Here is a 24,488-nt window from a genome sequence, read left to right as displayed (position 1 = left end):
TCCTTCCAGGCTTTCTTAAATAAAGGCACAATATTAGGGGTCCACTGCCATATCAATCAGATTATCAAAGGATTTTAACTCTGGGGCTGCTGAGTAGTTGAAAATCTTTATGATGCTGAAAGCCAGGGCCCCACAAGCAGTCAAGAGAATGACTTTTCATCAGTGATCTCCTTCTATCCTATCTGCCTGAAAAAAGATCTCATTCTTTTGGCATACTTTTTTTTTCATTCACAGGATGAGTGCATCACTGGCTAAGCCAGCATTTATTGCCCATCCCTAATTGCCCAGTTGAGAGTCAACCGCATTGCTGTAGGTCTTCAGTCACATGTAGGTCAGACCAGGTAAGGATGGCAGTTTTCTTCCCTAAGTGAACCAGATGGGTTTTTCCAACAATCAATTTATGGTCATCATTAGAGCCTTAATTCCAGATTTTTTTTATTGAATTCAAATTCCACCATCTGCCATGGCAGGATTCAAATCCGGAACCCTGAACATCACTGATCCATCACCTCCCCTCTTGGGGCCAATCCTCCACACCTGTATAATAAGATTCCAGCTTCCCAAACAGCGGCATTTTTAAAAAGTCACCTCACGGTTTTATCACGGTTTGTTGAAAGGCAAGGCTAGCCGAAACTTTTCTTGACTCCTGTCACCAATGTAATAACTCAGGAAACCGACTGGAAAGGAACACCATTTATTGTCGAATACCAAAATAGAGCCACTACTCATGTCTGCTTTATATTTTTACAATCAACCTGTTCAGAGATTTGTAATACCCCTCTGAAGCAGGTGGGACTTGAACACAGGTCTCCAATGCTCGAAAATGGGAGCACCGCCACTATACCACAAGAACCCTCTGGGTGTGCTTTATTTTATTTTTTAAACAGCCTGTTCACAGTTGTTCTTATATACCTTTGGACCAGGTGGAACTTGAACCGGGATCTCTTGGTTTAGAGATAGGAATGCGACCACTGCACCATACGAAACAGGTTCAGGTGATGAGTTCCAGATGGCAGGCCATTGCCTGTTTCCATGGGAGCTCCACAACTCAATGAGCTCCACAAAGAGATTAATTAGTGATTCCCCATGGGCCCTGTAGGGGTTATCACAGGAAGAATTTGGGATTTCCCTTTGTGTTAGCTGCTAGCCTTTTCTCATAGTTCCTCTTTGTTTCTCTTTATTTGCTTTTCCACCTCCCCGCCAAACCTTCCATATTCCTGTTGGTTCTCAATTGAATTTTCTGGTATACACCTATCATGAGCATATTTTTTTCTTTTTAAATTTCATTTCCACTTCCTTTGTTATCCAGAGAACTCTGGATTTGTTTGTCCTATATGTCCCATTAGAGGGAATACATCAACTCTGTCTTCCATGTTGAGAAATCTTGGTGTCTAGCTTCTCAACGTACTTGGTGAAATAGAAAGCTAAATATTAATAAGGTGAGCTGCAGCAATAGAAAGGCGTTTAAAAAGCAGTATTCCTGATTAATTGGCAACTGACTGCTGCCTCATGAGAGAAGTGTGTCTCACCACTTGACAAATACATAAATGATGCAGCAAGTCACCGCCAATATCGAGAAAAGCCTTGCTAGACTTCTCATCCAATTCTGTCTCAGATCTTGCCATAGCCCACGTTGCACGGACACTTAAAGGGTTCTGCTCACTGTTTTAAAAAATAGATTGTTGTTTTGGGACAGAAATGAGGGGAATTTATTTTCTTTGAGCTTTGTGCGACTTTGGAACTCCCTGTCCCATAAATGGGTATAGGTGAGGTCATTGAATATTCTTAAGGAGGAAGTGAATAGGTTCATGTTGATCAAGGTAATCAAAGGCTATTGGGGATGGATGGGAATGTGGGATTCAAAACACGGAATGCTGCCACGATCTTATTGAATGGCGGAGCAGACTTGAGGGGTCACATGACCAACTTCTACTCCTATTTTGTATGTTTGAAAGGTGTGGTCAAAGGAGTATGGGTGATCTACTGCAGCACATCTTGTGGATGACACACACTGCTGTCACTGTGCGTCATTGATGAAGGAAGTAAATGTTGAAGGTGAAAAATGGGCTGCCAATCAAGCAGGCTTCTTTGCCCTGGATGGTGTCAAGCTTCTTGAGTGTTGTTGGAGCTGCACCCATCCAGGCAAGTGGGGGATATTCCATCAGATTTCTGATTTGTACCTTGCAGATGGTGGTCAGGCTTTAAGGAGTCACTTCAGGATTCCTAGTTTCTGACTTTGTTTCTTGTTGCAAAGTATTCGGCACTAGTCAATGGTAGCTCCCAGGATGTTGACAATGCGGCATTCAGCGATGGTAATACCAAAAAATATCAAGGGGTGATGGTTAGATTGTATATTGTTAGAGATTTTCATTGCTCGATAATTGTGTGGCACAAAGGTTAGTTGCCACTAATCAGCCCAGTTTTGGTGTTGTCCAGGTCTTGCTGCACACGGACAAAGACTGCTAGAGCATCTGAGGAATTGAGAATGGTGCTGAACATTGTGCAGGCAAACCTTACAGCCAATGTCTAGTAATCCAAAGGATCAGGTTGATGCTGTGGGGCATAGGTTTGAATCCCATCATGGCAGTGGGAATTTGAACTCATTTAATAAATCTGGAATTTAAAGTTAGTCTCGGAATGCTTACGGCTCTTGATTGATGGAGAAAGCATCTGTTTCACTGAAGCGTTTTAGGAAAGGAAATTTGCCATTCTTACCTGGTCTGCGACTTCAATCCCACAGCAATGTGGATGGCTCTTAACTGCCTTCTGAAATGAATTAGCAAACTACTAAAAATTTTGATTTTTCTGGAGTACTTTGGGAAATAACTTCACAAAGGCCGGTATCCCATTACCAAGTCACCCTTTATTTACATGTGGAAAGTCCTTGACACTGATCTAGCTCTCTCAGAGCTAGTTCTCAGAAGGAACAGAACCTGTGACACTCCTATTTATATTTATCAGCCAGGGCTCCTTGATTGAATCAGATTAAGAGCACCAATCAGGGAACTCATATTCTCTGAGGTCTATCTGGCTGACCTCATTATAATCATTCCATCCACTCTGAGTCCGAGGACATTGGCCAGTTCTTTGTTTTTGTAGCTCCTCCTGGGACGTTTTAGCACTGGGTCAGGTTCCTCTGACTGACTTGGATACGGGCAGTGTGTAACACACAGTAGCTCACTTCCTGTGCCTGAAGCATTTTGGAAGAAATTCATTCTTTTCTTCAGGTGGCAAAGGCATCGAGGTGGTGATGTCCACTGTGTCCATTTCAGATTCCAAGGTCTTTTTAATGCTAGATGGAGAGGGAGAACCACTGGTTCTGACAGTCTTGCTGACTGTTCCGAGGAGCCGGATGTGTTTTGCTCCCATTTGTGAGTTTGAAGCACTCATATGGTCTACATGCTTGATCAGGATCGTTGCACTTACCTGAACTTTATACATCACTGGACCTGACTTTGTGTCAACCATGTGTCTTACCCATGAAGGGCCATTCCCGTGATTTCTACACCAAACTTTGTCCCCTGAAGACAAGTGTCTCACTTAGCAGAGTCTTGTATCTGGCATTGGCATTCCTGATGTCGTTTTACATCTCCCAGTCACTTTATTTAAATGTGGAAAGTCCTTCACACTGATCCAGCTCCCTCAGGGCCAGCTCTCATTAAGGCAAGACGTCTGACATTCTTGTTTTTATCTGTCAGCCAGGGCTCCCTGCTTGGATCAGATTAACAGTCCTAATCAGGGAACTCATATTCTATGAGGTCCATATGGCTGACCTTGTTACAATCAATGCATTTAGATGATGAGGAACAAAACCAGATGTACCAACTACCATCAGCCTCAGCACCAAAATCTAAAAACTCAACTCTGTTGACCCTGCAAATTCTTCCTTACCTCTATGATTTTATGATTTGGGGCTAGTGCCAAAATTGGGAGAACTATCCCAAGACTGGTCAAGGAATAGCCTGACATAGCCATGCTCACAGAATCATACATTACAAAACAATGTCCCGGACACCACCATCACCATTCCTGAATATGTCCTGTCCCACCGACAGGACAGACCAGCTGGGGTGGAGGTACAGTGGTATACTGCCCAAGGGAGTCCTCAACATTAACTTCGGACCTCATGAAGTCTCAATGCATCAGATCAAACATGGGCAAATAAACTTCCTGTTGATTTCCAGGTACTATCTGTCTGCAGACATATCAGAACTTCTTCATATTGAAAACCAATGGTAAAGCAGTAAAAGAGGCAAGTGTACTGAATGTGCTCTGTGTTAGGGACTTCAATGCCTATCACTAAGAGTGGCTCTACTACTGACCAAGCTGGCTGAATCCTAAAGAACATAGCTGCTAGACCTTGCCTGCGACATGTGGTAAGAGAACCAGCAAGAAGGAAAAAAAATATTTGACATTGTCCTCACTGGTCAACCTTTGAAGATGTTCATGAGAGTACTAACAGAATGACCACCATACAGTCACTGTGGAGACAAGATCTGGACTTCACTTTGAGGACTCTCTCCAAAGTGTTGTTTAGCACTACTACTGTGCTAACTGGGACAAATTTGAAAAGGTCTAGCAATCCTAAACTGGGCATCCATGAAGTGCTGTGGGTCATCATCAGCAGCAGAATTGTATTCAACTGCAATCTATAATCTCATGGCCTGGCATAACCCCTACTCTACCATTACCTTCAAGCCAGGGGACCAACCAGATGGCGTACATCCAAGGCTTTTAAAGGAAGTGGCTATAGAGACAGTGGAGGCATTGGTCAAAATATTTCAAAGCTCACTAAATTCTAGGAGAGTTCCAACAAATTGGAAAACTGCTTATTTGTCACCTCTGTTCAAGAAGGAAGGGAGATAGAAACCAAGAAATTCTAGGTCAGTTAGCCTAACATCTGACAATGGGAAAATGCTAGAGTGCACTATTACAGAAGAAATAGCAGGCTGTTTAGAAAAAGCTTAACTCTATCGAACAGAATCAAGATTGATGACAGCATAAAATTACAATAGAATATTGATAGACTCAGTGACTGGGCAAAGATGTGGTAGATGGGTTTTAATGTAAGCAAGTGTGAATTTATCCAATTCAGACTAAAAAAGAATAAATCATGATACATTTTAAAAGGCACAAATTAAATACAGTGGTTGTCCAACGGGATTTGGGGATTCAGGTGCATAGCCCTTTAAAATGCCATAGATAGGTGCAGAAATTAGTAAAGAAGGCTAGTGGAACACTAGCCTTTGTATTTAAAGGGCTGGATTGTAGGAATGAAGACGTTATGCTGCAATTTTACAAAACCCTAGTTACACTCCACTTACACTGTGAGCAGATCTGGGTGCCACACCTTAAGAAGGATGTTTTGACCCTGGAGGGGGTTCTATGTAGGTTTATAAGGATGATAACTGGACTTTAAAGGTTAAATTATGATGAGAGATTATACAAATTCGGCCTTTATGCTCTAGAATTTAGAAGGTCAAGGGCTATTCTAAATGAGATCTTCAGAATATTAACAGGGAAAGACAGGGTAGATAATCTATTTCCACTGATTTCCACAGATTCTAGAACTAGGGGGCATAGTCTAATTAGGGCCAGGCTATTCAGGAGAGATTTTAGAAAGCAGTTCTACATGCAAAAAGTGGTGGAGGTTTGGAACAGTCTTCCTTACATGATGGCCAATGCTAATTCAATTGTTAGTTGACCCGAATTTAAATAGTGTCCTGATGTAGCTCCGTTTGTGGGTGTTGGGGTGGTTGCTAGTGTAATTGAGTATCTAGTCCATTTGTGTGGTCTTTCTATATATGCCATATATGGACCTGATACTCAATTACATGAACAACCATACCAACACCCACAAATGGAGCTGCATCAGGACACTATTTAAATGAGCCACAATACATTGCAGCAACCTGGAACTACGCAAAACAGAACAGGAGCACCTATACAGAGTCTTCAAAAGAAATGGATACTCGAAAAGCACAATCTGCCGTTACCTTCTAGACAGACCACAACAGGAAGACACAACATGACCAGACTCACTAATCACCCTACTGTACATCAAGGACATTTCAGAGATGATCACAAGGCTACTCAGATCCCTAGGTATCAGGCTGGCCCACAAACTGACAACCATCCTGTGACAGCTACTGGCAAACGTAAAGGATCCCGTACCCAAAACCAGCCAAACTGGGATAATATATAAAATACCATGTAAGGACTTTGAGAAACACTACATAGGCCAAACCGGAAGAAAACTGACTACACGAATACATGAACACCAACTAGCCACCAAGAGACATGACCAATTCTCACTTGTCTCACTACACGCAGACAACGAGGGGCATGAATTCAATTGGGACAACACATCTATAATCGCACAAGCCAAACAGAGACATGCCAGGGAATTCCTGGAGGCCTGGTATTCCAACTGGAACTTCATCAACAAACACATTGAAATAGAAGGGGGATAACAAGGTGTAGAGCTGGATGAACACAGCAGGCCAAGCAGCAGCCTTCCTGCTCCTTTGATGCTGCTTGGCCTGCTGTGTTCATCCAGCTCTACGCCTTGTTATCGCAGATTCTCCAGCATCTGCAGTTCCTACTATCTCTGAAATAGAAGGGGGTTTTTTCTGAAGAAGGGTCCAGACCCGAAACGTCAGCTTTCCTGCTCCTCTGTTGCCGCTTGGTCTGCTGTGTTCATCCAGCTCTACACCTTGTTATCATTGAATTAGAACCTGTGTACAAACCACTGAGAAACAAAACCGGAAGTAATAGCAATCACCCCAGCAAACCGAGGCATATAAATAACAAGCGGGACAGAACATCGACACTTCACCGGAGGTGCACCGACGATGTTACCTAACAGGGTGATGAAACATTTGCAAACAAACCCACTGGCTCGGCAAGCAAGTCTACAATCTCATCCACAACCCGAGCTACAAATCTTCTCGAAAACTTTAATGTTTTATGTCTATCTGATAAAGTGGGCGAGACTTTGGTTTCATACTTTATCTGAGCAACAACATCTCCAGTGTGCCCTAAACTCTCCACTAGAGTGTCAGCCTTGCTCTCTTTGTGCTCAAGTTTATGTTGAAAGACTTCAACCCAGAACCTTGTGAATCACAGGCAGAATGCTACCCACAGAGCCATGGCTTAAGACAGGACTAGGGACTGAGGGGGCCAGATAACAAGACTTTACTCAGCTATTAAATCAACCAGGTTGATACACGGAGCTCAATGCGCAGGGTCAATCCAAAGGATCAGCTTGTTGGATATTCAGATATTCCTGAGTTTCTCCTCTTTTGTCTATTTTACAGGTTACAGAACCAACCTCTGGCCAAGAAACTTATGAAATCAGTGGAAGAGTTCATTAAGACTTATCCATTCAATTTCCAAGGGGTGCAAATTATAACTGGACAAGAAGAGGGAGTGTTTGGATGGATTACCGTCAATTATCTAATGGAAAACATCGGGAAGGTATTTTTGAAAACACTAACCATTAAATGTTGCCTTGACCGTATTCCAACTGCACAGTATAAATACTCAGCTTTATCAGTTCAGAGTTTCTGTGTCACTTGACAGTCTGTCAATGATCTGAATGAGCCATTGAAAAACCACAGGCTGAAGCCCACAGGAGCTGTGGAATCTATGAACATTCATTGCCATTTATAGTTTCAGCTGTTTTTGGGCAAATTTCTGTGAACTTGTGGAATCAGTAATAAAGTCCATTGGAGTAGTGGGTCAGTAAAGGAAGGGCCAGTGAGGATGGGTCAATGAAGATGGGTCAGTGAGGAAGAGTCAGTGAGCGTGAGACACTGAGAGGGGTTGGTGAGGGAGAGTCGATGAGGGTAGATCAGTGGGGATAGATTAGTGAGGATAATTAAGTGATGAGGATCAGTCGGGGTGGGAGGGCAAATAGGACGTGATAAATGAGGAAGGGCCGATGAGAGGGTTCAGTGAGAGAGACTTTCTGGAATCACTGATAGTTGGTCAGTGAAGGTGGATTAGTGAGAGTGAGTTGGTGAGTGGGTCATAGAGGAAGAGGCAGTGACCATGAGTCACTGAGAGGGTTTGGTGAGGATGTGTCAGTGAGGGAGGATCAGTGAGAGATAGGTTCGTGAGGGAGGGGTTAGTGAGGGAGATGTCATTGAAGGAGGGGTTAGTGAGGGTGGGTCAGTGAGGGAGGATCAGTGAGTTTGGGACGGTGAGGGAGGGTCAGTGAGAGAGAGTCACTGAGAGTTGTCAGAGGGCGGTCAGTAAGCAAGAGTGAGTCACTGAGAGAGGCTCAGTGAGTGAGATGGGGACAAGTTAGGGAGGGATTTTGGGATCGGTGAGGGAGGTCATACACAAATACATAAAACCTGCTCAACCCACTAGTGAGGGATCTGTTGCCAGAGATGCTCACAATCATGGGGAAGGTGGTGGCAAGACAAAGATGAACAGTTCCAGCCCCTGGCCCAGTCTCAGCCTCAGTTCCAGTCCCTCGTTCTCCTGTCCCTTAGCCCAATCCTCAGCCGTAACCCCAGCTGAAATAATTTGTGTGTATTTGTGTTTGTGTATATCTGTGAGCATGTAAATGTGTACATGCATGTGTGGGAGTATCAGTGTGTGTGTATCCCATTAGAGAAAGATCTCCCTTTGTTGTTGTGTGTGAAGCAGGGATTGGGTTGTTTTGAATGATTATGCTATGGGGAGACATTATAAGCATATGGTTCTGTAATATTCAGCATATTCATCATGTTGTAACAATTGAATGAATTGAATGAGTGAAAATGTCAGGAATCAGTTGTGTTACTGCTTATAATGTTTATCTGTCTCAATCACTCCTTATCAACTTCATTAGAACAATGCAGGAGGAAACCCTGAAACACTGGGGGCACTGGACCTGGGCGGTGCCTCCACACAGATCACATTTGTGCCTGGTGGGAAGATTGAATCCGAGGAAAGTGCTCTGCACATCCGTCTGTATGGGAAGAGTTACAACATATATACACACAGCTACCTATGTTACGGAAAGGATCAGGCCCTGAAACTGCTGCTGGAAAAACTGAATGTAAGAAAGGACTGAGCACAGAATTTCCTTCCTGTCTAAGAGTGCCTAACCCTGACCAAACAGTGTTTGCAAACCCTGTGAAATCTGCTGCGTATGCGGGGTTAGAGAATCTTATTACACATACTGACTGGTTTAGTCCCCATACCAGCTGTGATAACTGAAGGTGACCTCCTACCTACCTATCTTGTCCCACACTTGTTACAGAGTGGTATCCCTCAGGCTATTGAAACAATTTTCTCTCTGTAATGAACAGTGAAGCAGGATCCTTTGTGAATTACAGCTAATCATCTATGTGGTCATATATGAACATACAAACATATGAACATGTGATTTAGGACCAGGAGTAGGCCATTTGGCCACTCAAGTCTTCTCCCCATTCAATAAAATCATGGCTGATCTGAATGTTCCATATTCCTCTTACCATCAATAACCTTTCACACCCTTGTTTACAAAGACTCACCTACCTCTGCCTTAAAAATATTTAAGGATTTTGCTTCCACTGCCTTTTGAGGAAAAGCGTTCCATAGGCTCACAACATTGAGATAAACATTTCTTAATCTCGTTGTAAAAATATATTTTCTTTATATTTAACATTTATCTGAAATCTACTGTTTAGTTCCAAATTTTCAGCTTTAGACGGGGTTTTGCAAGGTACGCACTGGAGGAACAATTGAAGTTAGATAATTAAGGAAAGTAGCTGAAACCTGTTTTTCTATAACTGTGGTCAGCTAGCTTTCTTGTTTCAGAAACGCATAAAGCCAGGCATCTCAGTGCAACTTAGCATCGAATGTAGCTTTGAACAGAGTGCTGGGAGTTTGGTAATTAGGGGAGTTAAGTTAGGAGGAGAAGAAGGCATTCTTTTACTTCTGCTTTGCTAACTTTTTGCACCCTCTAGGAATTGGTTCTTATTCCACTAAAGGTGAAGAAGCTTTAGGTAAGTATCTGGTAAGTCATTAAGATCTATTCTACTCCTAAAGTTTCTAAAATAGTTTTGGAACTAGTGGTAAGATTCATAAAATATGTAAGAAAGGAAATTAAATCTGATTTGTTCAGTTGTTAGGGACAGGAGAGTGTGACTGCAAGTAAGACAAGTAAAGGGACCCAGAGGGCAGTAATACAGGAGACTTGGCCTTTGCAATTGTCTAACATATTTAATTTTTATTTACCTTGTTTGGATGAAAGCAAGGCAGATGAGTTGACTGACTATGATACCATGTAATGGTAGTAAGGACAGTGTAGTTAGGAGAATTGACACTGTTTTCTGGACCAAAGAATGTGTGTCCAAGCACCTGTGGATCTGCCAGCACCAGGGTTTGGGACATCATCTCAGGTCTGGAGAGGAACTTTCAGTAGGAGGGAGAGGATCCAGTCACTATGGTTCATGAAGGTACCAATGGCAAAGGCAGGACAAGGAAAGAAGTTCTGTATACGCAGTATGAGAAGTTAGCCATCAAAGTAAAAACAGAACTCAAGTGTTACATTCTATGGATTATTACCTGAGCTATGAGCAAATTGGCATAGAGTGAATAAGATTAGTGAACTGATTGCATGGTTGTATTGTGTTAATTAGGAACCACGGAAGTCTATTCCAAAGTTGGTGGGTTCTGGTTTGTGGAACACTGGCATCATTGAATATAAAGAGAGATGGTTAGATTCTCCCTTGTTGGAAATGCACTTGAGTGCTGCAAATGTTACTTGCCACTTGTCAGATCAAGTCTGGATGTTGTCCAGGTCTTGCTGCATATGAACAAAGAGTTTCAGTATCTGAGGAGACTTCGAATGGCTGAAGAATTTTAGCTGCAGGGGATAGCCTGGGGTTATGTTAATTGGTAAAGAAAATGTTGAAGGGGAGATAAAATTACAAGGCACCCAAATAGAATGGATATGAAAGACCTACTTCTGTTGAAGCTGAGAGGTCAATAATGAGGGGCAGGAATTTAAAGTCATTGGCAAGAGGATTAGTGTTGGGAAGTGTATTTGTGTCTGTTGGTTAAAAGAGTCTTTTTTACCCATAAAGAAGGAAAAATTAGTACGAACAAGTAAATTTTGGAAATAAGGGGACTGGTGCAAACTGGAGAAATTCCGTAATATGGAACTACAGTTCATACCTTTTCCAAGGTTCACCAGTTTTTCCTTCTGTGGAGGTCTGGACCTCATTGTCTGAAACATGGAAAAGGCAGAAATCCTCATTAGATTTTAAAAAGGACACACTTGCTCTCAACTGCAGTAATCTCCAGAACAGGAATGCAAGATTGGCTGGTTAACTGATTTCCAGCTGGTCATGGACAAGCTGGGCTGAATGGCCTCCTACTGAATCATTAATTATCTATGTTTCCAAAGACATTTTTGCTGTTTCAAAATAAATTCATCAATTGATTTGTGATTAAAATGGTTTGAGTATAACAGGGACCTAATTAAGCCAGTTAACCCAACTTTGTGATCTGCAGTCATTCACTTCCAGTCCTTTGGATCAGAATGCTGTCATGTTGTGAAAATAGGAAGAATCTCCATGGGAAGAGTGAATCAATGCATCAAAGTCAGAAATGAATATTTTGAAACCACAGTTGTAAGAATAAAGAAGATGGGGATTTAATTTAAAAACTGCTGAAAAATTGAAGTCTTTAACATAGATCCTGAGACTTCTGACTTTTATAGTTGCTGTATAGTACTAATGTTGCATAGGAGCATATCTTGTTCATTGTGCCTGAGCTTCAAGTGAGTTCCATTTTTATTGGGAGGGTCAGCATCTTGTTAGAGTTTGGAAATCTTATCAGAGAGCATGGAAAGTTAATGATTATAATATCAGCATATTAATGTTGGAAAAGAAAAAAATAATAGTGCACTGCAGCACCTTCACAGAAGGAAACAATGTCCTATCATTATAATTGTGACTGCATTCAAAATTCTGCCATTCCCTGTAAAGTATTCTGAATGTCATGAGGTCATGAAAGGCATTTTGCAAAGTTGACTTCTTTCATGGATAGGAACCTCATTGCAGGTGCTCCCTGTAAAGTGATGGTGACATCATAAATCTGGCATCTTTGCAATTGTCTCATGAGGTTATTGATGTGTTGACCGAATTTGATATTGTCATGACAAATCTTTTATGTAGCCTTGGGGATAATGGCATTGTGCTGATGGTCTGCAATATAATTATCAGTAGTGTTATCATAATTGTGAATCATAGAATCCCTACAGTGTGGAAACAGGCCCTTCAGCCTAACAAGTCCACACAAATCCTTGGAACATCCCACCCAGACCCATCCCCCTATAACCCACCTAAGCTACACATCCCTGAACGCTATGGGCAATTCAGCATGGCCAATCCACCTAACTTGCACATCTTTGGACTGTGGGAGGAAACCGGAGCACCCGGAGGAAACCCACGCAGACATGGGGAGAATGTGCAAACTCCACACAGACAATCGCCCAAGTGTGGAATCGAACCCAGGTCCCTGGCGCTGTGAGGCAGCAGTGCTAACCACTGAGCCACCGTGCTGCCCGAAGGGACCTTCAGATAATATTACAAGTCTCATATAAAATCCTGGAGGCAGGATATGGTTTTCTTAATAAAACACGGTATTGTCCTCACTTATGAAGATGTGTTTGTAGAAACTGAGCAAGATAATGTTCTCAGAGTGTGATGATATCTAGAATGTCATAGGATGGTGATAGTGATCCTACAGAGAGTGACAGTGCCCTTACCAATCAAGATAATATGATCCTGAATGGTCACAGTTGCATCATATGAAAAGGTGCTTCTAACTATCACATTCCATGAAGTTTGTCTATGTTATGCATTTTTTGAAATGTTACTGTGGAAGGCTGTTTAATGCAGGTTTCTTCCAATTAGGAGGTCAGTAGTCAAACTTTCAAATGTACAACCTCCATAGACAAAGCATATAAGTGATGACTGAGGGTTTAATATGCCATGAAAGTTCCACTGGTCACTTGTTCTAATTTGAATGAGAGACTGGCAGACCCTATGGAACTGGGTCTCTACTGCTTCCCTTAGTCATCATCATGACTTGTGTTATGAAGTGTTACTGAGAAAAATATGTTGATTCTTAAGCTCCACTATTCCCAGGGTTACCAAGAAAGTAAATGATTTAATTAAAGCATGCAAAGTCCCAAATTTACCTGTCTGATAGAATTAAGTTAGCAGAAATCACAGGACCAGGTTCCTGTACTTAATGAGAACTACAGTTTTATTACAAATAAGTAAATTCTAATCACAAATATACAACTATGAACGATCAACACATGGCTTTACTAGTTAAAACTCTAACTCTTCTTAAAGCCTGAGACACATATGTGGACACCAACAAAAGAAAAGTCTGAGGGGTAAAGGAAAAACTACTTGGAAACACGGTTCAATAGCACCAGTCCATAGGGTTCATTCAGATGTTCATTTTACTTGTGAGGACTTCCTGTTTTTTAATCTACTTCCTTTGGGTTCTTTCAATTCTTTGTAGAAGGCAAAGAGCAATTGGTACACAACTACAAAATCTGTTAGTTATTGGTTAAAGACAACAGCTTACAGCAACTAGTGAGAGAAAGTAACTAGCTTTCCTCAGGCTTGAAATTGTTTTACTGCAGAGAGAGAGAGATAGAGAGACAGACACCACCTGCCTTTCCTGTATTCAAGCTATTTCGCCACCCAGGATTCACTTAGAGAGTTTGGTGTCAGGCTGATAACCTTTGGCGTTCATATAAAACCTATAAAATACTAAAAAGACTAGACAGGATAAATGCAGAAAGGATGTTCCTGATGACAGGGGAGTCCAGAGGTCACAATCTAAGGACATAGGATAGGCCATTTAGGACTGAGATGAGGAGATATTTATTAACCCAGAGAGTGGTGAGTCTGTGGCTCAGAACATTTGAGGCCAGAACATTGAATGTTTTAAAGAAGAAAATAGTTAGATCATAGATCATAGAATCCTTAGTGTGGGAACAGACCCTTCGGTCCAACAAGGCCACACTGACCCTCAGACATCCCACCCAGACCCATCCCCCTATAACCTACCTAATCTACACATCCCAGAACACTGCGGGCAATTTAGCGTGGCCAATCCACCTAGCCTGCATATCTTTGGACTGTGGGAGGAAACCGGAGCAGCCGGAGGAAACCCACGCAGACACGGGGAGAATGTGCAAATTCCACACAGACAAGTTGCCCAAGGGTGGAATTGAACGTGGGCTCCTGGCACTGTGCGGCAGCAGTGCTAACCACCGAGCCACCGTGCTGCCCCCATGTTCTTGGGCCTAAAGGGATAAAAGGGTATTGGGAGAAAGCAGGAACAGGTTCCTGAGTTGGATGATCAGCCACTATCATATTGAATGACTGAACTAGCTTGAAGGACCAAATCCTCTACTATTGCTCCTATTTTACAGGCCTGTTAGCCATATTAGTAGTAGGGAAAATTCTGGATTCTATTATAAAGCATGTGATAAATAGACACATCTGATTGGCCATAGTCAGAATAGATTTGTGAAAGGAAAATTGTCCTTGACAAATTTGTTGGAATTTTTTTGAAAATGTTACCAACATTCCCTCTGTGCAGCTGCTCAGAGGTTTTGTGCAGGCCAATCAGATTGCTGACACAGTTCTGAGCATTGACATTCAGTTTTGAAAGCTGTTGCCACCTTGGAGGTCCACACAGTAGAAAAAATAATTAAAGGGAATGTTGGATGTTACTAACAGAATTGATACTATTGAACTGATGGATGTTGTTCAGAAGGCATTTGATAAAGTTCCCTGCAGTGGACTTGTTAGAAAATTTTGTGGAATGGGAGGTAATATACTGGCATGGATTAGTATTGACTAACAGACAGAAAACAGTAGGAACAAATGGGTCTTTCTCATATCAGCAGGCTATGACTAATTGGGTACCGCAAAGATCAGTAGTTGAGCCTCAACTGTTCACAATATATAGCAACGATTTGGAGGTGAAAACTAACTGTAATGTTTCCAAACTTGAAGGTGACACAAAGCTAAGTGGAAATGTGTGCAGTGAGCAAGTTGCAAAGCAGATTCAGGAGGTTTTGGACAGGCTCAGGGAATGGGCAAGAACATGGTAGGTCGAGTATAATGTGGAAAAATGTGAGAATACCCACTTTGGAAGGAGGAGCAAATAGGCAGACATTTTCTCAATTGGTAAGAGGTTGGAAAGTGTAGATGTACAAAAGAACCCAGGTGTTCTTGATAAGTGACTGAAGGCTAACATGCAGTTGCAGTAAGCTATTAGGAAGACTAATTGCAATGGTCTTTATTGCAAGAGGATTTGAGTACAGGAGTAATGAAATCTTGCTTCAGGGTCTAGGCCCGAAACGTCAGCCTTACTGCTCCTATGATGCTGCTTGGCCTGCTGTGTTCATCCAGCTCTGCACCTTGTTGTCTCTCATTTGTGTAGGAGTTTGGTTAGACCACACCTGGAGTAATGTGTGCAGTGGTCACCTTATCTCAGGAAAGATATTATTGCCATAGATGGTGCAACGAAGATTAAGCTGACTTGATTACTGGAATTTAGATTATGAACTGGATTTTCCTAATCAAAATGTGCATTGGTATCTCTTATCATTTTTTTTAAACAGACATCATTTTAAACTGATATTCATGTTCTCCCTTTTTCTTGCTCTCATCTTCAATTTCTTTCCCTTCGCCACTCCAATTTTAATGTTATTATTTACATTTCCTGTCTTTTTAGTTCTATCTTGTTTTCCTTGTCAATTCTGCTCTTGTTTTGTCTTTTTCTGCTCTTTGGAATTCCATCTCCAGCTTTTTTAGTTCAAGTTGCTTTAATTGTAATACAATATTACCTGATTCTAATGTTTCACTACCTGGAGTACATGGTCTTGCATTTCTATAAACCAAACACTGTGTAAGTACTTCAATTCTATCTGTCTTCTTAGCTTAAGCAGGCAGATTCACTTCTACTAACTTGCCAAATCGAGTTAACAAATTTTTGTAAGTTAACTTAAGACTGTCAGGATCGATGCTGCCACCTGCAGGAAATTTGCACTTTCCACTGCCTATTCTTATTGCAGTACAGAACCCGTCTTTATCATTGATTAATGCCACACTGAAATCATTGTTGTCACTGCAGTATTTCAAAATAATGCAGCACGAGTTCTCATTCTCTTGTTACTTGGAAAAGTGCTGATTCTCAAGCTCCACTACTTTGAGTTCACCACAAAAGTTAATGATTTAATTACCTCATGCAAAGTCACTGATTTACATGTCTGTTAGAATGAATTTAACAGAAAATGCCCACCAGATTCCTGTACTTGGTAAGAACTATTGATTCATTCTACATGCAAACTGTGATGAAAGGCTCTTATGGCAGAGTGGCAGTGTCCCTGCCTCTTAGTCAGGAGACCTGGATTCAAATCCTAGATGTGTATCACAGAATGTCTGAATGCATTGATTAAACTAAGTATCCTTGCTGGTGCCAGGCCATCCATAAACAGCTTCCCTGAGTGCTTAAATAAAACAGTAGTGTATGCGCCACACAAAATGAGTTTCAGCAACTTGTTCTTAAAAGTACGGCATTTCCATTCACAATCCTTGATCTTAAAACAATTTTTCCATTTATATTTACAATCAAAACTGCAGAAAATGACTTTTATACTTCTTTACAATTGACAATGATGAGCTCGTGCGGGTCCAGGAGTGGGGACTTTTAAACTAGGAGTTCCTGGTCTCGAATCATGGAAACATACAACATAAAGGAAGGCTATTTAGCCCATTATGACAGTGCTGGCTCTCTGAAAGAGCTATCCAATTAGTTCCCCTCTACTGTTCTTTTCCCAAAAGACTTGCAAAATTTCCATTTCAAATATATATTCAATTCCTTTTTAATATCCATGAATGAGGACTTAACAATAAAAAAATGAACACTGCAGGATATTTTTAATTTGAATGTGAAATTTAGCCAGAAAATGGATACAATTCAATAGTTGAGCCAGTCTGGAAGCAACCAGAAACAGACTAAAACAGACTACTTCCTAAATCTAACTTCCAGTAAGATGATTGAAAGACAAATGTCTGTTAAAGACGCTGAGGACCTGAATAGAATCATGCAGGCTTTTGTCAGGAACATAGAAAATAAAGTTTAGTTCTGATTGATATTTGGCATGAAGATCAAGATTTGGATGGTTCAAGTTCCTTTTAATGCTGGAAAATAATCTTGAAAATGATCAGGAGAGAATGAGGAAGAACTTATTCCTTTGATCTTCTCTTCTTGACCACACTATCCTGGTCTGATTCCTCTTCAAACTTTAGCCCTAACTTCTTTTGGCATGTTGACCATCTCCTGAATTTTCTTTGTAACACCTTTTTGATCTGTCTCAAGCTGATTACTGTTGGTATGTTCCATCTTTTGTGCAAAATGATAATTATATATTCATAGAAAGTCATTTCATGAACTGTATGACTCTGAGCCTTTCCCTAGATAGCAAAATATTCGCAACAAAATATGCTCAGAGTACCTCAAAGCTTTTGGCAACTGCTGTTCTGTTGGGTTTTCATTACAGTTATATATTACACTCTATCATTTGTTGCAAAATGGACAAGGGGATAAGACTGTGGGGAGCAGAAGCAGAATAGGTCCAGAAGTATATCTAATTTTCATCGACCTCCTGTCATCAGCCCAACAACCTTCCAAGAAGCTTCCAAGAACTCTGTGTTCCTCCTATTCTGTTGTCTTATGCATTCTCAACTGCTTTCAGCCCACCATTGGTAACCATATCTTAATCTTCAATCATGCAAGGCATTTGTGATGCCACATCAGGGGTGCCATGTATGGTATTGACCTCCTTATTTAAGGAATGATATAAATGAGTTGAAGGCAGTTCAGAGAAGGTTTACTAGACTAATTCCTGGAATGGATGCATTGTCTTAGAAGGAGAGGTTGGACAGGCCGGGCTTATATCTGCTGGAGTACAGAAGAGTTAGAAGTGACATCATCAAAACAAACAGGATCCTGAGGAAGCTTCATAAACGTCAGTGTGGAGAGGTTGTTTTCTCTTCAGAGAATCTAGAACCAGGATGTCACTGTTTAAAAATCAGGAGTCACCATTTAAAACAAAAATGGAGCAAAATCGTTTCACACAGAGCGTTGTGAGTCTTTGGAACTCTCTTTCTGAAAAGGTAGTGGAAGCAGAGTTTTTGAATATTTTTAAGACACAGGTGAATAGAGTCTTGTTAAGCGAAGTGTTGAAGGTTTATTGGGGTAGGTGGAAATGTGGATTTGAGGTAACAATCAGATCAACCACAATCGTATTATTGAATAGTGGAGCATGCTCAAGGGGCTTAATAACCCACGCTGCTACGTGTTTATATGAATGGAATTGCCAAGGTCAGCATCCATTCAAACATGCTCCAAGGATGGCAGGACTAGCCTATGAAGAGAGATTGAACAAACTGTGTCTGTATTCTGTCAAGTTCTGAGCTTTGAGTATATTTATTTCAGAATAATGGTGCCTAAAAGGAATGCCACTTAGGTCTGAGATGAGAAGAATTTTTTTATTCAAAGGATTGTGACCCTGTGAAATTCTCTAACACAGAAGGCTGTGGAAGGTCCATCTTTTCTAGTATGTTTAAGATCGAGATTTATAGATTTCTGATTACCAGTGACATACAGGGTTATGGAGCTGGAGTAGATAAAAGGCATTGAAGTGTTCGATCAGCCATAGTTGTTTTGAATGGTAGAGCAGGCTTGTTGGACTGAATGGCCTTCTCCTGTTCTTATGTTCCTACTCCTTAGCATTGCTGTATTTCTAATCCCTCTTTGTTTAAAACAATCCTAAAAATCTACCTCTTTGGCCAAGTTTTTGGTCACTGTTCCTATTATCTCATTCTTTAGCTCAAATGTCTGATCATGTTCTGTGAAATGTCTTCACATGTTTTATCACATTGGAGGGGATCATAAGATTAAATTATTGTTGAATGTGGCCTATCCAGTTTGAGGAAATGTCAGCATATACCAGATCCTCTGGAGGCATACAAACCACGGTTTTCATGCTTGTGTATCAACTTAATTATTTAAATCCATGATAACCTCGTACACAGGCTGCAGCTGTTTATAAGTAGAATATTCTTAAAACCTACCCCAATGCTGCTGTTTTAAATTTGACTCTTTCTGAATATGTTTTTTTCTAAAGCAGCTTGGACGAGGATTACAATCTGCACAGCTTCTTTCTCTATATTCTTTGAAGGGTTGTTGGAGTTGCTGGTAAGGTCAGCAAAAGTCCCCCATCCCAAAATGTCCTTGAACTAAGTGGCTTGCTTGGGCCATTTCAGGGACCACGAGACCATAGGAATAGTAGTAAGCCATTCAGCATATTGAATCCGACCCACCATTCAATGAGATCGTTGCTGGTCTGATAATCTTCCACTCCACTTTCCTGTCTTTTCAACAAAACCCTTGATTCCTTTACTGATTAAAAATCGGTCTATCTCAGTCTTGAATACACTTACTGACCCAATCTTGACAGCCCTTTGCAATAAAGAATTTCACACATTCAGTACCCTCTGAAAGAAGAAAGTCCTCTTCATCTGTTTTCAGTGGGCAACTCTGAGATTATGCCCTCTGGTCCATCACAAGGGGAAATAACCTTTTCCCATCTACTGTCAAGTTCCCTAAATATCTTGAATGTTTCAATTAGGTTGCCTCTCATTCTCTTAGCCCCAACCTACTCAACTTCTCCTCATAAGAAAATCCCCCCATGCCCAGGATCAACCAACTGAACCTTCTCTGGGCTGCCTCCAATGGAAGTATATATTTCCTTCAATAAGGGGACCAAAACTGTTCACAATATTCCAAACGTGATCTGACCCATTCTTTGTATACTTTCAGCAAGACCTCCATGTTTTTATATTCCATTCCCTTTGAAATAAAAGCCAACATTCCATTTGCCTTCCCTGTTACCTCCTAAACTTGGATACTAGTTTTTTGCAATGCAGAGGGAAATTCAGAGTCAACCACATTGCTGTGGATCTGGAATCACATGTAGGCCAGGTAAGGGCAATAGTTTTCCTTCCCTAAAGGACATTAGTGAACCAGATTGATTTTTATTGCAATTGACAGTGCTTATGTGATTGCCACTACACCAGCTTTTTTAATTCTAGGTTTATTAATTTCATTCACATTTTACCACCTACCAAGGTAGAATTTGAACATTAACTTGGATCTCAGGGTTATGAGTCCAGTGACAACACCACTTTGCCAGTGGTTCACCGTGAGGTGGCAGGGTAAGATCTTTAGAATTAATCTCAAATTCATCCTGCCAGTGGCTTTTCAACGGTCCAGCTCCTGAACAGATTATATGCGTGCTAGTACGGGCCTTACAAACATCAACACAAAATTTAGCTTGCTTTCTGTATTCAGGTTAAGTAATAGCTATCTTGAATAAATTGACTTCTTGTTTCTTTTCAGGTGATTGATGATGGAACCATTTTGAACCCCTGTTTTAACAAAGGGTACACAAGAACAATCAATGTGACTGCATTCTTTGACAGTCCATGCACATCTGTACAGCACAGTAGAATTCACCAAATAGTGAGGGTCAATGGGACAGGGATCCCTGACCAATGCAATCACTACATCAGAAGGATCTTTAATTTCAGTGTTTGTACCTGGAGCAGCTGTTCATTTAATGGGGTTTACCAGCCCAAGGTCCATGGGAAATTTGGAGTAAGTATTAAACATATTGCATGAAACTCTCATTCTGAACAAAACAATTGTGAAACAGGTTCCTTCACACTGTTCCCTCAGTTCACCATAAATAGTGGCATACAGTACAAAATCCAGGAAGTGATGCTGACACTTTGTGGAGCACTGGTTGGACCTAGTTGGAGTATTGTGCTCAATGTTTCTACCCACACTTTAGAAAGATTGTCAAGGACTTAAAGAAAGTACAGAGGAAATTTATCAGAATGGCACCAGAGATGGGAACTTAGTTATATGGAGAAACTGGATATTTTCCTGACAGGAGAACTTGTTAAGGGAAGATTTAATGGAGTGTTTATAATTAGGAAGGTTTTATATCGACTAAATAAGGAGAAATTATTTCAGTTGACAAAAGCATCAGTAACCTGATGACACAGGAAATTAGCAAAAGAGCCAGAGGAAGAATGTTCATTATGGATCAAATTGTTTCAGCCTGGAAATCACTACCTGAAAAGGCAGATTAAATTGTAAGAAGCAGATTAAATAGTAACTTTCAGAAGGAAATTGAATAAATTCTTAAAGAAAAACATCTGTGGGGAAAGGATGGGGTAAGTGAAATTGGGATTAATTGAAAGTGACTGTCAGAGCTATCACAGTCGCGATGAGCTAAATGGGCTTCTTCATTTTCCTTCTCCTTCTCTCATTTCACTTGGGGTCACCACAATGCTGGTTGATCAACCTGCTGCATTTCCTCCTCTCAATCTGCATATTCCTCTTCCAATCACAATACAATTTCTCAGTACCACATCTTTCCACTTGGCTTTATACCATCCTCTTCATCTTCGTGGCAACTTTGGCTCCATCATTTATGTCACCATATTTCCTCTTTTTCAGTCTGCAGCTGTAACCATGGCAATCTGTCCAGGCCAATGGATGAGACAAGAACCAAGACACTGTTCTTTGTGGATAGAGTTTTTTAAATACTCAGTCTTACAGCCCCATACACCAGTCCAATCTGTTCCCCTTCTTATTTATTTTTAAATTGAACCATTTTTTCTAATCAATCTGTTCAGAAATGTTATTATACACCTCTCAAGGAGGTGGGACGAGAACCCAGGCCTTCAGTTCAGAGGTGGGGACACTACCACTGTGCCACAAGGGAAGTGCTTTCACACAGTTTTTTCCAATCACCTAATCACCTGCATTACTTTCGAACTTTATCCAACACCATTAAACCACCCATGTTTCCATTACTAACCAGTTTACATGCAAAGCTTCTAAGATTTTAGAGTAGATTTGTAGCTCAGGTTGTGGATGTTGTGGTTGGTTGGCTCGCCGAGCTGGTTTGTTGTTTTTCCGCAGATGTTTCATTATCCTGCTGGGTAACATCGTCAGTGCAGCCTCCAATGAAGCGCTGTTGTGTTTTCCTGCCTGTTATTTGAACTCTGGAGTCCGTTGAGCTGGATTATCTCACTTCCGGTTTTCCTTTGCTGTGGAGTGAATATGGGGTCGAGGCCTATGTGTTTGTTGCTGCTCATTGCGAGCTTGTCAAAAGTGTACTCCTTTAAATCTACTTAATTAATCAATTAACCCCAATTATCTGCTCAACAATTTGCTATAATAACAGACCAGACCATTGCAAACCCTTTTAAGCTATTTTCTTTGATGCTCCTATGATTTTCACGGACCCTACCGTGTACTGGTTCCCGATTTTTGTCCTTTCCTGTTACTCTACACATACATTCTCAGTATCCATATCTCCTCAATGTCATGTTGTTGCTTTTCTCTCACGCTCATGTTGCTCCAAGTTTCTGCATGACATAACAAGACTGCTCTAAACTATCTTGTAGATCATTCCTTTCAGTTTTAAAACTACTCTTCTGAAATCATAGCACTCCACTGCATTTTTTTTTCCAATTTCTCCAGTCAGAGCTAATCCATTGTTGAATTTGCCTTGCCTGAATGACCTCCTTCTATGCTGTAAGATTAAATGAGGTATTAAATAGCACTGGTCCCTATGACTATATTCTGGAATTTCCTATCAGTGTTTTGCAGGGTAACGGGAGAAAATCAAACATCTCTATAAAAACTAAACAATATTCTGGTGAATAATCAAGGTTTATGGGACATTTGTGGTTGACAAATGCTGACTGGTTAAAATGTATTTTCCTCATTCCATTTCTCCTTCTATTTCCACAGGCATTCTCTGCGTATTATTTTGTGATGGATTTTTTTAATCTTACAAATGAAAAGCCTTATGATTTGTCCACAGTAAAGCATACGGTGGAGGAGTTCTGTTTGAAGCCATGGGCTGAGGTAGGTGAGGGCTCTTTGGCCTAGTGTGAAGCTTCTGCAAAACGAGCTGTCCCTGCCTCTGAATCCAGGGATGCAGTAAGGGCCTTGGACTGACACAGTGCTGGTTGGCCCATACCAGTGCTGGAGTTTACTACAGCAAGAGACACCTATTTTGTTGCAGAATCTCAGGCATGTACCAATTGGAACTCTCAGTGCATAGGGATTAATAGGTAGAAGGCATCTGTACAAGGTAGAATTCAGCAAGGAGTCCACTTCATTTGCCATTTGCCTTTGGACTGAGCTGACAGAGTTACATCCGGGTACACAGTCACAACCCTGAGAGTGGCATCATACAACAGCCAGCATCTTGATTTCTGAAGAACCAGTTACAAATTTTCACAGAGCTGAGGGACTAAATCTTTATGACTAATGAATGTCACCATGAGAAAGTAAATGATCCGGTCCAATACTGTTCCTTCCCTGGCCAAAGTTGAATCTCCAATCAGGAAAGCAAATACAAGAGCAGAAAGCCACAGCCATGAACTCACTGATGCCAAAGAGGCCAATATTTCTCCATACCTTTTTACCTTCCGATATTTTTAGCCTTCCCTCCAGGTTCTTTCATTCCTCACCTTATTTTCTTAGTTTTTGTTTATTTTATCAGTAGGAGTGTTTGAAGTAATGTTTAATAGGTGCCCCAACTCAAATGAAATCACTCAGCAGAGGAAGAGGTCACGTGACTACAGCAAGCCAGCCAGTACACTATGTATAAATGCATTTCTCCAAACTTGTCAGTTTTCATTTTAAAAATCTGCATGCACTATAACTTTGCAGCCACAAGTTACCCACTCTGTATAGTTCACAAAGAAAATCCATTAACAAACTGTCTTCATTCTAGCCAGTCCCATTTTTGGAAGTCTTTGAAGGTTAATTGCACACACCATCCTTAAATTGTGCATGTCTACGAATGATACACGTACGTGTTGTTGGTGGTTTTTCTGGGATCTGCTTGTTCCTAGGATTAAGTTTCTTCTCAAGGCAGTGTCATTATGTGGTAATAGTCTCACTTTGTGGTTTTTCTATATGTTTGCTCATGTAGCATATACCACAGCAGGTCAGGTTCTTGTTGAGACAGATGTCTTGAAGTTTATTTATAACACTAACTATTTACATGCCTATAATAGTATAGGTTGCTTGCAGTCTGTATTCTGTGTTTAATAATGTAATTGTACATTGCATACACAGCTGACTGACTGAAGACTCTACACTGATTCAATGACACAGAGTGACTGCAGGGGAAACGGGTACCTTTATACCAGAACATCACATGTCATGATGCCATATAACTGTCTTAAAGGTACAGGCCTGTCTGATCTGGAACGTTCTATATAATACAACAGTATCTGTTGTTGCTGAGCTATTTCCTTTGTTGAGGAACAGCCAACCTCTGGAACTGATGATTG

The 24,488-nt window shown here is 41.0% G+C and overlaps 1 protein-coding gene across 4 annotated transcripts in view; it reads left to right on the top strand.

The window, feature by feature from the left end:
• The window catches only part of entpd1 (ectonucleoside triphosphate diphosphohydrolase 1), a 114,299-nt gene that overhangs the window by 79,003 nt on the left and 10,808 nt on the right, over positions 1–24,488 (top strand). For all 4 annotated transcript variants that reach the window (XM_048608873.1, XM_048608874.1, XM_048608875.1 and 1 more), the window contains 4 exons: positions 7,320–7,479; positions 8,846–9,055; positions 20,497–20,754; positions 22,930–23,046. In XM_048608873.1, the coding sequence (XP_048464830.1) occupies positions 7,320–7,479; positions 8,846–9,055; positions 20,497–20,754; positions 22,930–23,046 (745 nt within the window). The remainder of the gene's footprint in view (positions 1–7,319; positions 7,480–8,845; positions 9,056–20,496; positions 20,755–22,929; positions 23,047–24,488) is intronic.

This window comes from Rhincodon typus, chromosome 20 (assembly GCF_021869965.1).
Source record: "Rhincodon typus isolate 14 chromosome 20, sRhiTyp1.1, whole genome shotgun sequence".
Classification (NCBI taxonomy): domain Eukaryota; kingdom Metazoa; phylum Chordata; class Chondrichthyes; order Orectolobiformes; family Rhincodontidae; genus Rhincodon; species Rhincodon typus.
The sequence above is the reverse complement of the archived record's forward strand: the minus strand, read 5'-3'. Positions and strand labels throughout refer to the sequence as shown.